This window comes from Tamandua tetradactyla, chromosome 13, assembly GCF_023851605.1.
Source record: "Tamandua tetradactyla isolate mTamTet1 chromosome 13, mTamTet1.pri, whole genome shotgun sequence".
NCBI classification, from domain to species: domain Eukaryota; kingdom Metazoa; phylum Chordata; class Mammalia; order Pilosa; family Myrmecophagidae; genus Tamandua; species Tamandua tetradactyla.
This window is the reverse complement of record NC_135339.1, coordinates 43,253,205-43,269,514: the sequence shown is the minus strand read 5'-3', so window position 1 is coordinate 43,269,514 and position 16,310 is coordinate 43,253,205. Positions and strand designations below refer to the sequence as shown.

At 36.3% G+C, this 16,310-nt stretch overlaps 1 protein-coding gene across 1 annotated transcript in view; it reads right to left on the bottom strand.

The window, feature by feature from the left end:
• PCDH15 (protocadherin related 15) overlaps nucleotides 1-16,310 on the bottom strand; it is a 1,748,268-nt gene that overhangs the window by 319,924 nt on the left and 1,412,034 nt on the right. The window contains exon 16 of the mRNA XM_077125289.1: nucleotides 8,780-8,973. Coding sequence (XP_076981404.1) covers nucleotides 8,780-8,973 — 194 coding nt within the window. The remainder of the gene's footprint in view (nucleotides 1-8,779; nucleotides 8,974-16,310) is intronic.

The following is a 16,310-nucleotide window of genomic DNA, read 5'->3' as shown; positions in this document are numbered from 1 at the left end:
TCTCAGATGAGCCCCTTCCCCATTCATGCCACATAATTTACTAGCAAGGCGTATGTATCCATATATGTCCATATGGTTTGAATGATAAGAAGCTGCCCTCAGTTTCTCCAACTGCTCTTTGTAACTTCTGCCATTCCTGATGTATAATCTGAATCTCCAATCCCAAGCATCCATGGGAAAGCCCTCCCCATCTTCTCTGGGTCACTATAACGGCAAGTGCCTCTGACCCAATGTGCTTCTCCCCTACCTCTCCTACGCCAACCCTTGCAGGAGTTACACGAGGTAAGCCCAAGGGGACCCCCCAATACCCTCATTCTCCCCCTTTCCAGGGCCTTTGATCTAACCAGGCTGTCCATTCAAGCATTCTTGGCCAGCTAGCTATCTGTGTCTACACGCAAAGAAATTTTACATAAGATGCAAAACTATTGGTATGATGGACAAGGTGACTGGGTGATGGCCAGGTCAAAATGCCTTGATGCTGGTTTTGCTTAGAACCTGCTGTCCAAAGTGGCTAGCACTGTTAGGGAAGGCCCCATTGTCTGCTAGTGTCCCTTGGAATTGCTTTGTGCTGCCACCCCTTGTGTCTGTAGGGTTATCGCAGTTACGGCAGGAGTGCAATCTGCACCTGCAGCGTGGAGACCCATGTGAAGGGCTAGCTACATCATGAGAGTGGGAGAGGGGTGGTTTGAGGGTCCTGGGAAGTCTAACACCTAGGTTTAGGGTCTATTTCTCCTGTCAGAGCACATCGGGTGTTGCCTAGGTTACCCACCCCATACTGTGGATTCATCATAGGCTCAGGGATCTGTAGAGAGGCAAGATGGCTCCCTGGAGGCTGTTGAATTCAGCCACCTGCCTCAGTAGGACAAGAGGGGGGACAATGGGTCCCTGACACTCCCCCCAAAAGGAGCACAGGACTGTGTGAGACCTGTACAGTTTCACTGACGTATCGTATGATATAGAGGCCCACATAAAAGACGCGAAGAGTCGTTCACCAGTCTGTGGGTGTTAGACCATCCAGGGGGTAAGGACTTGGGGTGCCTGCCATTGGCTATGCCTGCCAAATCACCTGGCCACTGGAGGATGATGGCATTGTGTGGTGATGTGGGCCTCAGATGATCCTCTTGTCTGGGCTCTGTCTGCCAGACCTTGTCCAAAGGTAGTATATTGTCCCTACGGTTAGGTTCACAGAAGGCTTGGAGGCAAACTGACCACAGGTGAAGGAATTTACTCAGGCCCCAGCATGGTGGGGGTCTGAAGTCAGACTTCAGCCTATCTGGAGAGGATAAGGGAAGATCCTTTACAGTGGAGGGCCTGAGGGTTTTGGCAGGCATGGGAAATTGGGGGGGGGTTTGATAGTTGGGGTAGAAGTGGGGGGTCAAGTGGGAAGTTGTAAGTCCTTCACTGGTGGGGTTTAAAATTTAAAGGCTGTGGGCCCTGCAATGGCGGCTCAGTGGCAGAGTTCTCACCTACCATGCTGGAGACCCAGGTTGGATTCTGCAGAGTGTTGGCAGGTACAGAGACGGGGCTTTATCACATGTATGCAGGGCCTGAGGGCAGATGCTGAGTTAAAGAGATATGGCAGGAAAGCAGTCTGCAACGCAGTGTGGAGACCTATGTTAAGAGCTAGCTGCATCATGAGAGTGGGAGAGGGGTGGTTTGAGGGTCCTGGGAATTCTAACACCTAGGTTTAGGGAACATTTCTCCTGTCAGAGCACATGGGGAGGGGAAATCCTCCTGACAGGGATAACACGGCATCCCACTGGCCGAAGGGGCACAGGTGCCTGACATCCTTACGTTGCCGTTGTCACTTTTCGTCCCCCAAGCCTATGGATTATAGAGGCTCCAGCCTAGAAATTCCTCCAGACTAACGTTCACACCATCGTTAATGATTTTCTTCAGCAGGAGAGAGAAAAGGCAGCTGGCTGTTAGCTAAGGGTATTTAACACAGGTTCCAAAGTATCAGTAACTCTGTTCCCCAGGAGATGAGACAATTAGCAGGCATTGCCAAAGAACTCAAATAACCTGATTAACTCCTGGCCCCTCCCAGCCTCTGTGCCCAATTTATTCATAGCCAGCAGGGTCCTACTAGATATAAAAAGGGAGAGAGGTGCCCATACCTGGGGTAAAAACGGCTGATAATGTAGAGGAATAAGGGACCTCCTACATAAAATAGGAAAGGCATAGTGGGCATATCATTTTGATGGATGCCCTGATAAAGATTTTGTTCAAGGGACAAGGGAAAGAGGTGTAGATTAGTTCCTGAGAGTCTTTAACATAGGGTCCAAGTCCCCACTCTCATCCCCATAGGGGAAAACAATGAAGCAAAGGGTTGTTTTCATGAAAGATTGAGTCCCTCCTATTGATTAAAAAAAAAAAAAAAAAGGAAGAGACACACCCACCCGTGCAGTAGCATAGTAGGTGTTACTGCCAAGGTAGATGCCCACTAGCAAACAATTAATGAGGCGTCACTGTATTTAAAAGACTGATGATACAATGGGCATGACATTTCTTTGAGTATTCAGAGCAAAAGAGAATATGGAGTTTATCCCAATCCTGGGGACACCTCCCCTCCCCCACCCACCCTTTGACACCCAGTAGTGGAAAGGTTTCTTAAAGAGAGCCCTCTACCTGCAAATGACAGCCTTGCTCAGCCTTCTGGGCAGGGCTCAAACTATCTGAGGCTGTGGACTGGGTGGAGCTATTGACAAAACAGGGAGATTCTCACATTCCAGTTGCAGAGCCTGGTTTATCAGGCCCAGGGGTCACGCTACAGGGGCCCACCAACTCCTCCTCCCCCCATCAAAGGACAAGTCTGCGCACACCTTCCTGGGAGTTGTGAGGATTGTAGCAGTTCTAATTGAACAGCTACCCTATGTAGCGGCCTTTTTGTTCTTACTGTCCCCAGGATAGGAATTGATGTTTTCATCTTTGCCTGTGATAAGATAAGATCTTTAGCTCCCTTTGTGGGTCCTAAATAGGAACCTGGTAGAACTGCCTCTGCCAGTCAAAGTGATAAACCTTGCTATTCCCGGGAAGGAGGTACTATCATTAGATCTACCATAGCCCTACTTGGCCAGTTTTTAATGCCTCCACCAAAAAAGGGCAAAATTAACCCTTATAATATATCTATTATAATATAATCAATTATATTGATTGATATATATCAATATATATATCTAATATAATTGATTGTATCTAATATAATCAATTATATTAACCCTAGTGTGCAATTCCTGCCAATCAAAGTTCTTATTCCTAACATAATCTAATTAATTAAAGATCTACACAGCGGCATGGACAATTGCTTTGCCGTGACTGGTTTGGCCAGCAGTGACAATACCTAAAAAAGAAAAATTCCTAAGTAAAAAAAATAATAATAATAACAACTATCACCAGGACCTTAACAAATTGCCTCAAAAAAACCTGCTTAATATTAGCACTCTACAGCTGATGTATGATTAAGAGGTGACTCTAGAGACATGCTGAGAGGAACATGCTCACATCATTTATAAAAATGAGGCCAGGCAATAATATGCCTCACTGCGTACACAAGCCATCAAACTGTCAAATTCTTGAGTATCATCTGGTCCTCTCAGGGAAGTCAGATTCCCACCACCATCGCATGCAAGCCCTCAGATCATGTATTTCTCTCTTATTGCATGTCTAGGTTTGCCTGTACCCACATATGAATGACATGAGGACAGAGATTTCATCCTACTTGTCTTATACCTCCAGTGCCTCCTGCGAAGCTATGATTAATGGGTACTCAATACATTTTTACTAAAATGAATTAATTAAAATATCCCCATCATTTCTTAATTAATATCAAATATTTCATGTAAAACTCTTTAGAAGAATATCTATTCAGGATAGAAAAATGTTTTATCATAATTTTATAAGTTATTAGGGGACAGAGACTGTCTTTTATTCTCTATGTTTTCATAAATACCTAATAGTAGTACTTTTTTTCATGTTATGATTCAATATTTACTCAATTTAATTGAACTGAAACTGTATAAGGACATCTTACACCACTTGAGTAAATTATATCCCCAAATTTCCTAATCGTTTAGTTTTTATCTCATGTTTATCAAAGACTAAAAATAAATGAGTAAATAAATATCCCTTCTCTCAGTCTCTGAATCTTTAGCTGGCTTGCTTAATTGAGAATAATAAATACATAAATAGTCAATTCATAAAGGCCTTCTTTTGAAAGTCAGGATTATATAAATGTATAAAGTGAGATTGCCAATCTGAAAAGAATAATATGGGAAAATGTCCAAATTCTGAATGTTGCAGGTGTTGTTTTCATTATTATCTAATTAAGTTTACATACCAATGCTGCTGTCTGGTTCGATGAGTAAAGCATATAGTTATCACAATCTACACTCTTATGTCCATATGTTCAAGTGACATCTTTCTTACAAATGAACTTCTGAAAGTAAAGCCTTAGAACTGTAGATAAATTCAATTTTAAGGAAGAATTTGCTACCAGAAGATTGCAAATGTTTTTATACTCAGTGACAATGACATTATCCAGGTAGGTAGAATGGAGATATTTGATTTTTATTCTCTGTAGATACCACTTGAGGTTTGACCAAACATTGCAAGTTACTTATTACTCAAACTATATCTATACAGAAAACAGTGAGGCTAGGTCAACTAAGTGTTTGGTGTCATTAAAAAAAAAATTTCTATCAAATTAAAATTTGAAGATGGCACTTTGTTTCTGGAGTGCAATTTTGGAATGCAATTTTGCTCAAGTAAAACCCTATTTTTTTTCTAACTTTTACTGGCAGCAATTATTCTAGGAAAATCATTGATATGATTTGGAAATAGGAACTAAGCAAGAAGTGTATAATAACTTTTCATTCATTAAATAATCAATGAACTTTTAAAATCGTATCATTTGGGTGGGTCATGGTGGCTCAGCAGACAGGGTTATCACCTGCCATGCTGGAGAACCGGGTTTGATTTCCAGTGCCTGCCCAGGAAAAAAAAAACTCTATCAATCATAATATGCAAGCATATACAGGGTAGATCATATCTATTTAGTACAAGTGCTATTTTGATTTAAAATATATTATAAGATAAATTGAATTTTAAAAGACTTTAACAAAAGCTTAAATGCAAAAACCAAAAGGCACTGTTATTCCTGGTCTGGGGTGTTAATAATGGAAGTGGCAGGAATTACTGCTTTCTGCATATATTTTGAGGGTAGCTCTTACAGGAACTGCTCAAAGCTATATTTTGAAATGTGAGAGAAAGAAAGGCATTGAATATAACCTTGCATGTTTGACCTGTTGAAGTGTAATTCAGTAGCCTTGATTCTTGAAGATGGTTGTATAATTATATAGCTTGCATGGTGTGACCAGGTGATTGTGAAAACCTGGTACTGACACTCCCTTTATCCAGGGTACGGAAAGGTGAGTAAGAAAATAAAGACAAAAAGTAACAAACAATACTGGGAATAAGGGGTATGGGAAGTTTTGGGTGTTCTTTTTAATTTTTATTCTAGTTTTTATTTTTATGGAACAATGAAAATGTTCAAAAATTGTGGTAATGAATGCACAACTATATGATGATACTGAGAAGCACTGATTGGACACTTTGGATGATTATATGGTATGGGAATATATCTCAATAAAATTGCATTAAAAAAAGAGACTGCGTGGCCAGAGTGACTGCAAGATTAGTGTTGCCTTAAATCACATATTGGATTTTGAACAAGAATTTTGACAGGACTAGTATTTTTATTTATTTATTTATTTATTGTTATTATTTCTTTTACAGTTCTGTTCAAGTGTCTGGCCCGGTACAATTTTGGGTAGTAACTCTTTGAGAACTTTCTCTGTTCCTCCTGTAGTTTGGTCTCTTAAGATTTCCTAGTGGACAATTAATTGTGATAAATAATATGTCCTTGGAAAATTATCCATTATTCATTTATCATCCATTTCATTCAGGTTTTCAAATTTTTGTATATTTAAAGCTATATTGTATCGCAATTAATTTATTCTGTTTCTGTGTTATTTTCCTCTTAGAATTTCTTGTGAGGTCAATTTTCAATCTCTTCTTTTTTCCTTGACTAGGTTAGCTAAAGACTAATTCACTTAATTGTATTTTCCTTTTTGTTGTTGGGTTTTAGTAGCTAGATTAGCTAGAAATTAATCCACTTAACTGAACAATACTTTTTGCTGTTGGTTTTTATTTATAGATGTTTTTTGAGACATCTGAAGTTCATTCATTGAGGCTGTCTCATTTGTTATTTCTCACCTTTCTTTGTGTCTTTTGTTTGTTTTTTAATAAGTTTTCATAACAATGATACAAAATCTTGATAAGAAATTCTCAATCTACAAAAGCCCAGGTCATTTTACTAATTAAAATACCAATAAATATAATCCTGAAGTTTATTTCCAGAGTAAAACAGCATGGCTTGGTAGCATTTATACCAGGAATGCAAAAAACATATTTATTTTAGGAAATATATTAAAATCAATTATCATGCTATTAGTTTAAGAAAAAGGATCATTTCTGTCTTCATAGAGATGTAGATTTACTTGACCCCAGTAAACCACCACTCACTCTTATTTTAAAAAGATAATAAAATAGCAATAGATGAATACATTTTTAACCTGATAAAACGTCTTTTTTAAAAACCAAACTGCAATCCAGTGGGGAAACCACTGTGAGGCACTCCTAATCTAGTCAGAAGAAAGAAAAGCATGACCATTATCTTTATGTAACATTTTTTTAGAAGAACCAGAAAATAGGAGCTGAAAGGAAGAAAACGGGGAAAAGGAGAAGGAATTATTTCTGTGACAAAATATATTCCTGGATTGTCTAGGAGAATCAACTGGAAAATATGTAAATATAAGATGATTAAATGCCAAAATGAGTTCAAAATTAATGGAAATAAATTACTTGGTTTCATACATACAAACACCAACCAGTTAGAAGATATAAGGAAGAAACTGACTCCAATTTACAATGACAGCATAAGATATAGAAACAATCCCTCAAAGAAAAGTACATGACTTACATAAAGTACTTAAAAAAAACTTCTTAAGGATACTAAAGAAAGCACCAGCAAATGAAGAGACATTTAAACACATTTAACTTAACCTTAAATAATTCACAAACTCAATGTATTCCTAATAAAAACAAAGTGTTTAAACAACAACAAAACACTGACTTAACTTCTTTAAAAGTCAAACAGAAAAATTAACAGAAAGAAGAAATCATATACAGGGAAAGTTTTTAAGAAAAATAGGATTGAAGTAAATTAACATTAGCAAATAATTAAAAAGTATAAAACTTCAACAATTAAAATCATATGATATGAGTTTATGCAAAGATAGATGAACTAACGGAATAAAATAGGAAGTCCAGAACCAAATCTATAAGATCCAAATCTATAAGAAGATGTATGACATAATAAATACAACATCTCAAATTAGTGAGGAAAAAAAGGGACTATTTATTATAATGTATAGGACAACTGGATAGATGTCTCAAAAACTGTAGTAGGATTGATACCTCCTACTGTACACTAGGATAACTCCCAAGTGCAATATGAATCCATGAAAGCACTAATAGAAAACAGAATTATTGTTACCTGGGCTTGACAAATCAACATAAAAAATAGCCAAAAAATACAAGCAGATAGTACACAGCAAAAGCAACAGAATTGGCTTTTAAAATAAGAAATATGCCCAAACTCACTCATAATCAAATGGATAAAAAGGATATTACCTTTTACCTAAATTGCAAAAATCCAAATGTTTGATATGACACAGGTTTGGAGAGACTGTAGAATTAGTCTTTCTCAGACTTTACCTTTGCCAATGTAAGCTGTTGTAACCCCCATAGAAGGTAATGCGGCAGTTATCTACAAAACTTACACATGGCATAGACCCTTAACTCTCACTCCTGGGAATTTTTGTATTGATATATTTGCAAACCTTCAAAACGATACATGTGGAATGTTAGTTATGTCTTCATTGCCCCTAAAAGGAAGATACTGGAAGACATTTAAAGGTCCATCTGAAGTGGACCTCTTAAAACAGTCTTACATCTGCGTGCAGGAATATTATATAGTTGTGAAGGGAGTTGTCCAGTATTCATATGGAAAGGGTCTGTAGATATTTTATTAAGGGAACAAAAGCAAGGTGCAGGGGGTATGTTTGCATTAATGAACATGTTCCTGAAATGCATAAAGAAAATATAGAAATAAACAAGAAGTTTATAAGAGGCCTTTCTCAAATGGGAGAATAAGGAGGTGTGGTTAAAGTAATAGGAAGTCGTATTACTTTTTACTCACACCCCATATGTATATTTGATTCATCACTTAGACACTGAGAAGTGGCTTCAAAACGCTGAGATATTATTCGTTCCTGGCACATCTGTGACCTTTTTTGAAGGAAAGATATCTTCTCTCACTGTCAGGACAGTTGCTTTTCAGTAATAACTTGAGTTTGATACTTACAAATATAAATTCCTCTGCCATTTCTCACTTCTCACTTCTCACTTAGAGCAGAGACCTGCATGCTTCGCTGCATCTGTTAAATCATGGTTCATTATTTCATGGTTTACTCTCTTTCTTGTCCTTTTCCCACAATGGAACCTAATAAGATGTAGTTTCTGAGAATATGGTCCCTCTGATTTTCTGATCTAAGTTAGATGTTTAGCGGATGAAAGAATGCTTGCTGTGCTTCTTAAATTTAATTACGGGGTTAAACGGGAGCGATGAAAAGACTGCACTGGTTCTAATATAAATTACCTTCTCTCTGCAGGGGGAGCATTGTCTGCGGCTTGGACGGTGAGCGCGTAGGTCCGCCCGACTGTCAGTTCCACCCCTGAAGCGATGGTGATAAGCCCCGTAGTTTTATTGATGATGAAATCTCCCTGAGACCCAACCAGGATTTCATAGGTGATCTCACCATTTGACCCTTCGTCGGCATCGACTGCGGTGAGCTGGAATTGAAAAATCACAACATAAATCCTTTTGGGGCCCAAGTTTTCCACAATGTCATTTTCCCCCCAAACACAAGAGCTTTGCTTTGGAAGACAATAAATGTGCAAAGAAAGCTTATAAAACATAGAGCCTTGTTTTATTGAATTGGGTCTACTGTGCTCTGTTATGCTACCGAAGCAATAATGGCTTCAAGAATTCATTTGTCCTTCTGAGAGTAATGAGGAAAAAGTCTTTGAATCTTGAAGATCACCTTTATTTTAATTAAATAAAGGAGAAAAGAGAAAAATCCCGACAGAAAATCTAATCCCTTTTTTCTCTCTCTCTCTCTCACCTCCTCTTTTTGACACAAACACATATAAGTACAGAGTGAGATGTGGCAAAAACAAAACAGGTGACGTTTGCTTTTATTATTCCCCATCGTTCCTTTTGCTTTCACTTTTTTTTCTATTCATACTGTTCTCCTTCTTATTTCCCAGGTACTGCCTTGTCCTCCCGTCTGTCCTACTTACTCTTGGCTTCAAGCAAGATTCTTGCTCACAATAATTTATAAAGGACTGAAAAGACCTAAAGTACTACTTTTTCAAAATCAAACAAATGCATCTCCAACTGTAGAATATCAAGGCTGAAGTAGTCCAAGAGATACGTTTTTTTTAAGAAGACAGGGAATCTATTTAGAGTCCCTGAAATAAAACTTTATAAGAATACCTGAAAGACTAATATTACAATGATTAGAATCAGTTTGGGCTTAGTTGAATCTAATACTGAAAATCTATTATTGGGTGAAGTGTTTGCAGAAAGAATAGCTATTGTTAATTTCATAAAGCAGAATTCACTTAATAATGACTTATCAAGTTAAATAAGGCCCCTTGATATCTGATAAATATTCATTATTTAAGGGGAAAAAAGAAGAAAAGTGGATCTTAGCAGGAAATCTTGTAACATGCACTTCACATATACTCACATAATTTTCCATCACAGAAAGTGATGGTTCGACAAAATAAAGATGGCCTCAGTTTACACAAGGGGAATATAGCTAAAAGTTTTCTGTTGACTAAAGACAATAAACACAATTGTAATTAATTAACCTGTGAAAATTTCTTCTCATATACTGCCTTTTTAAATGTTTTTATAAAGTCTGGGGTTTACTTCTTAGAAGTAGTATTCCTAATCTACTTTAGGTCATAGACTTCTTTGGTAATTGGTTAAAAACTCTGACCTGCCTTCTGAGAAAAAATGTGAATGCGCATATTTACTTGGAAACTTGAATTCAATGTCAGGGATTCCATATTAATAAATGGTCCATTTGAAAGTGCAAGTTTAATATCTTGCGGAAATGTAAACCAAATAGTTTATACATACCAACATACTTAAGGGGATATATTGTGTGCTGTGGGTTGAACTGTGTCCTCAAGAAAAGATTTGTCGAGGGCCCAACCCTCTATACCTCAGAATGTGAACTTGTTTGGAAATAGGGTCATTGCAGATGTTAACTAGGTAAGATGAAATCATACTGAAGTGGGGCAAGCCCTTGACCCAATATCCCTGGAGTCCTTATAAGGAGAGGAGAAGAGATACCGAGACTTAGACACCTATGGGAGAAAGCCAAGTGAAGATAGAGGGGAAACCAGGGGACACCAAGAGTTCACACAACTACAAATCATGGGACACCAAGGCTTGCTGGTCACCATCAGCAATGGAAAGAGCCAAGGAAGGATTTGTCCACAGTACCGTGGGAGAGAGCCTGGCCCTGCCAACACCTTGAATTCAGCCTCTAGTCTCCAGAACTGTGAGAAACTAAATACCTGCTGTTTTAAATCTCTAACTTTGTGGTAATGTGTTATGGCAGCCTTAGGAAAACAATAAATTGTGCATATTCTATTTCTGTTTTTATTATGCTCTATGTTTAAAGTGATAATGTGCACAAAAATAGCAACAACAGAAATAACTGAGAAGATAAAAGGGGATTTGAGAGACAGCCATTAAAGCTAAAACTGGAGATTTGATATTTCGGAGTAGACAGATGTGGTTGCCAGAAGGGAAGGCATTTCATGGAAATAATTCCGGGACTTGTATGAGAATGGCAGAAACAGTTCTAAAGGCAAAGGAAGAAGAGGATTATTTGCAGAAACAGTCAGAATGAATGATGTATATTTGTGGAAGCCTATTCAAGTCAGATGAATTTGTTCTCCTTTGCGTGTGGATAAAATTAGAAAATTAGACGATGGGCATAGTAGAGGAGATATCAATTTTGATTGTAGTAAATCACTTAACATGATGTCTCAAGAAATCTTAATTAAAATTTATCTCAAGTTGCATTCAATATTAACATTCTCCTTGGGACATAATTGGCTAAAGGAATTAAATGGTAAATGGCAACGCATTAAATAAAGAGGTGGTTAGGAGTGTACTTCAGGAACATAGGTATTTTGGTTGGTCTTATTTAACATTTTCATAAATGGGAGGGAGGATAAACTGAATAATAATTAAAGGGAAGAAGGTATCCATTTGGGAGGTGAATTTCAATTTGCAAAGTGAACTCTGGATTGACAGCATGCTAAAATATGTAAACCTGAATTTGGTAAATTCTGTAAAATAGTTACAACTCTTCCATAAGAAGAGAGTTATAAAAGTTAAGGTAGCTGGAACCACTTTTTAGCACTCATAATAATAAAATTAATTTCAAAATCTGATTTTGGGAAAATAATCATCGGGAGAAATACATTTATTCTTTCAAGATAGTGGTCCCAGGCTCTGTGCTAGTAGATGGGTAGTAACTTGGTAAACTACTTGGGCCCTGCCTTTCTTGGAATTTAAAGACAAATGAGAGATATTTTTAACTACAAATTTAAAGACATTGACATGTTATGATGAATAATATTCAGAAATGAACATAAAGACAAATGAAGTTATAGGGTAGATAGGAAAGTTCTTTGACAAAGGTTCCATTTAAACTGGGACCTGAAAGATGAGAGTGTGACTAAAGAGGATGGATTGAGAGCAGTTTGTGGAAAAGGGAAGTGTACTTGTGAGGATCCTGAGGTAAAGGGAACAGAGACAGTCTCTGAGGGTGGCTAAACTTGATGCATTGGAGAAAGACCGGCATGCAATGAAGTTGCAAAGGCAGGGGGAGGCCTGTGATGAGGGGTTCTATGAAAAACTGTTTGAGAATCACTGCATGAGACAACTAGATAAAGAAAGGATACACTTATATTTGATATTCAATATGCATAGTAGTTTCTGTACTCTTTATTTCCCCCTTCTTTTATTTTTGTCTTTTGTTTTGAGAGTGGGAAAAGCTGGGGAGAGGATCATGATTTTAAATAAGGAGATTACAAGACAAGAAAAGACAGGGAATCCTATTAGTAGTTCTTATTTTTAATAAAAATCACAACTGAATCCTGTTAGTCTCCAAAATACAGACCAAAAGTCAGGTTTCATGTCTGGTTTAGACAATTAAATAGATTAGGAGAGAGAAAAGCATTTATTACCAGCATAAATAGTGATCAAACTAGTACAATGAAGCCATATTATTTTCTAGCATACATAAAAGTCATATATCTATATTCTAGCCTTCTGTTGTTTTGGAACATGATTTTCTAATTATACAGACACTAATTTAGGATTCCTAATGATAAAAACCTGCTCTTCTCTGGAAAATATATCATCTAAATATTTGTTTCAATCTAGTGTTTTTTATTACTAGGCAGATATTCTATTACTAAGGGATGCTTTTGAATTGTCTTTACCTTATCATGCATTTCACCTAGAAAAATATAAAAGGTGAGAAATGGTGCTGGGATGGGGATTTCTTAAGAAATACTCATTGAGGAGACACCCTCTGCCTTTTCCAGAATCTCAAATAGTGTCTGGGGCTTTGTAATTTTGGTTTTTCAGTCAGGTCGAAAAAAGTTTATGTATATTTCTATGAATTCACTTCTGTTTGGATACATATATACTGTTAAGTTTAGTTCTATGAATACATATCTGTTTCTTAGTATGTCATGCAGATTCCTTTCCCCTCGTATTTTTCATTTAATAAGGTAGATTCTTTTTGTTTATTTTTGGTCTAGTTTTGAAAATATAAGACATACAGCTCTTAGAGATATCTGTAACAGATTCAGAATTAATCTTACATTAAACAGTTATTAATAGCCCAATTTTCCTCACATAGCTAATTCCTCCTTTTAAAAAAACTGAGATTCAGCATACTAACAAATCTATTGTCATATAATTTTTAGTAAATATATACGAAATCACTGTCTAATACAAAATTAAGAGCCTGATAAAATGAATACATTTGCATAATAGTGATGCAAATTGCATGGAATTTTTCTTTTATAAAAATACACTATAATCTATGACTGAAAATTGATTCATGGAAATACCAACTTAAATTATTTGAATAATATGAAAAAGTACTTTTTCTTGTTAATATGGTGTTTTTTATTTATTTGTTTCCCACCACTTCTTCAAAGGACTCCCTATTTACAAAATTCTGTTCCTTCCTTTACACTAGAGTATACATCTTGCTCCATTTTTGCTATGGTGGTGTGAGAGGTCAGACAATCTCTTCTCCAGAAAACAGGTAAAAATCTAAGGAAAGTGGTCAAAAGCACAATTTAGGGCTCTAGAGATCTACCAAGGTAAACAACAAATTGAGCAGACTTATTCATAAAAACTGATGCAACTTTAGGTTAGAAAAGCAAGATTCAGTGATCTTTTTGCTTGGATATTATCATATCTCTTCCTCTACTCCTCAGCTGGATTGGCACAGAAGTTTTATAAGGATGGGGTTGGCCATGAAAAGCAAACATCTTTATTTCAAAAGAAGACAGACTCAATGTGAAGTAGAGTAAATAAAAACACTGAGTACATTAGTAATCAAACGGGTGACACCTAAGTTTACCAGTCTGAAGTTGTGGTCACAGTTGGACTAAGTTACAAACAGGCTAGAAATTTGGCAGGCTAAGCCAGAAAATGCTACAAAAGGACCAGATAAGCTGTAAAACTACATGTATGCACAACAGAGGAGACACTAGAAATCCTCAGGAATATAAATGCCAAACACATCTTGAGAACTGCCTGAGCTTTGAATACCTTCCTCAACCCTGCTCAGATCAATTGACAGATGATGGAAGCCTTCTGGACTCAGAGGCTAAAAACCCCCTGTCCTGATATTAAGCTATGCAGAAACAGAGATAAACTGGAAGAAATTGGCCTAAAAAATCAAAATAACAAAGTGAAAATGTTCAGATACATTAAGAACTGCATATTAAAGAGAGAAATAGTCAGATGATGAAGCCCAGACAAATGATTTCTTAAAAATCCTCAGGGTGAAAAATCAAAATCCAACGTTTCTATAATGTCCAGTTATCAAAAGCAAAAATACACATAAAAACATTATTCTAGAAGTACAAGCTCAAGGAACCCCAAACGAAATCATCACAAAGAGTTCCTCACCTAACTCATCATAATCAGGTTTCTGAAAGACAAAGAGAAAATCTTGAAAGCAATGAAGGTAAAAAGATCCCTCTCATTTAGGACTACAACAATGTGATTCATGGCTGACTTTTTATGAAAAATAATGGAATCAAGTCTATTAAAGAGTAAATAGCTAATATTGAGTCCTTAAAAAAATAATGGATTCCAAAATGTAGAGGGATGATGTGCTGAAAGTGTTGGGGAAGGGGGGAACAGCCAACAACCAAGAATATTATACCCAATAAAACTATCCTTCAAACTAAAGGTGAACTAAAGACAATCAATGAATTTACATACCATTGTCTCAATAGAACAAACTGAGAATAGAAGGTAACTTCTTCAATCTGATAAAAAACCTACAGTTAACATTATACTTAATGGTGAAAGGCAGAATGCTTTTCCCTAAGAACAGGAATAAGGCAAGGATGTCTGCTTTCATCATTTCTATTCAACATTGTAATGAATGTTTTTTTTAGACAGTGCAATCAAGCACATAAAGGAACAAAAGAGGCATCCAGATTAGAAAAGAATAAATAAAGCTATCTTTATATACAGATGTCATGACCACTATTCTACCAAATTCTGAGGGATCAACAAAAAAACTACTGGAACTGAAAAAATGATTTTAACAAGGTTGCAAGGTATAATATCTCTCCAAAAAATTCTATTGCATTTTACATATTAGTAGTGAACAAAACAAAAATAAACTCAATGCCATTCACAATAACATCCAAAAGGATAATATAATGAGTAATATTTTAAAACCATGTAAGATCAGTACGCTGAAAATTACAAAGGATTATTGAGAGAAATGAAAGAATATGTGGAAAGATAATTCATGTTCACAGATAATGGACTGGAAGACTCAGTTTTATTAAGATGGCAATTATCCCAGATATATTTATAAATTCAATTTAATCACTTTCAAACTCTGATCAGGCTTTTGTAGAAATTGTCAAGCTGATCCTAAAAGTTATATGGAAATACATGGGACCTAGAATAGCCATGACAATTTTCAAAAATAAAAGCAGCATAGAACTTACACTATCTGATTTCCAAAATTACTCTAAAGCTACAGTAAACAGGTTGCTGTGGTTTTGGAATAAGGATAGACATATTGATTAAAGCAATATGGTATAAAGTTGAGAAATAACATTTATGGTTATTTCTTTTTATGGTTACCTGATTTTCAACAAAGGAGTCAAAGTAATGCCATGCAAATACTTATACAAAATATTCATAGATGCATTATTCATACTGTTCAAAACTGGAAACAATTCAAATGTCTATCCACTGGTAATTTTATATAATGGTATAATGTGGTAATTTTATACAATGGAGTACTATTCAGTAATTAAAAGAAACAGAAGCAATACTGCTGATATATGTAACAGAATAGATATTATGCTAAGTAAAAGAAGCTAGAAAAATACAAAATATTGTATGACTCAATGCTTTTGAAATTTTTAGAAAAGACTAATTTCTGAGACAGAAAGCAGATCAGGAGTTGCCTGGAGCTGAGGATGGGGGTGAGGATTGATTGCAAACAGGCAGAAGGAAACTGGATTGTGGCAACTGTTGCACAACTGTCTAAACTTTGTAAGAATTATTGAATTGTATGCTATTATGGGTGCATATCAGGACATGTAATTTATACCTCAATAAAGCTCTCAAAATGACAAAGATAATTATTCGCATATACATGGCATTTTTCATCATCTTTATCCACTTTGCCTTTCTACCGCAAAATAGAATATCTTTCTGGTTGACCACACCTTGTTCCATTATCTGACTCAGTTTTTTCCCTTCTTCATTTCCTGTGTACTTTTCAAAGTTTTGTTCCTGGCTACACATT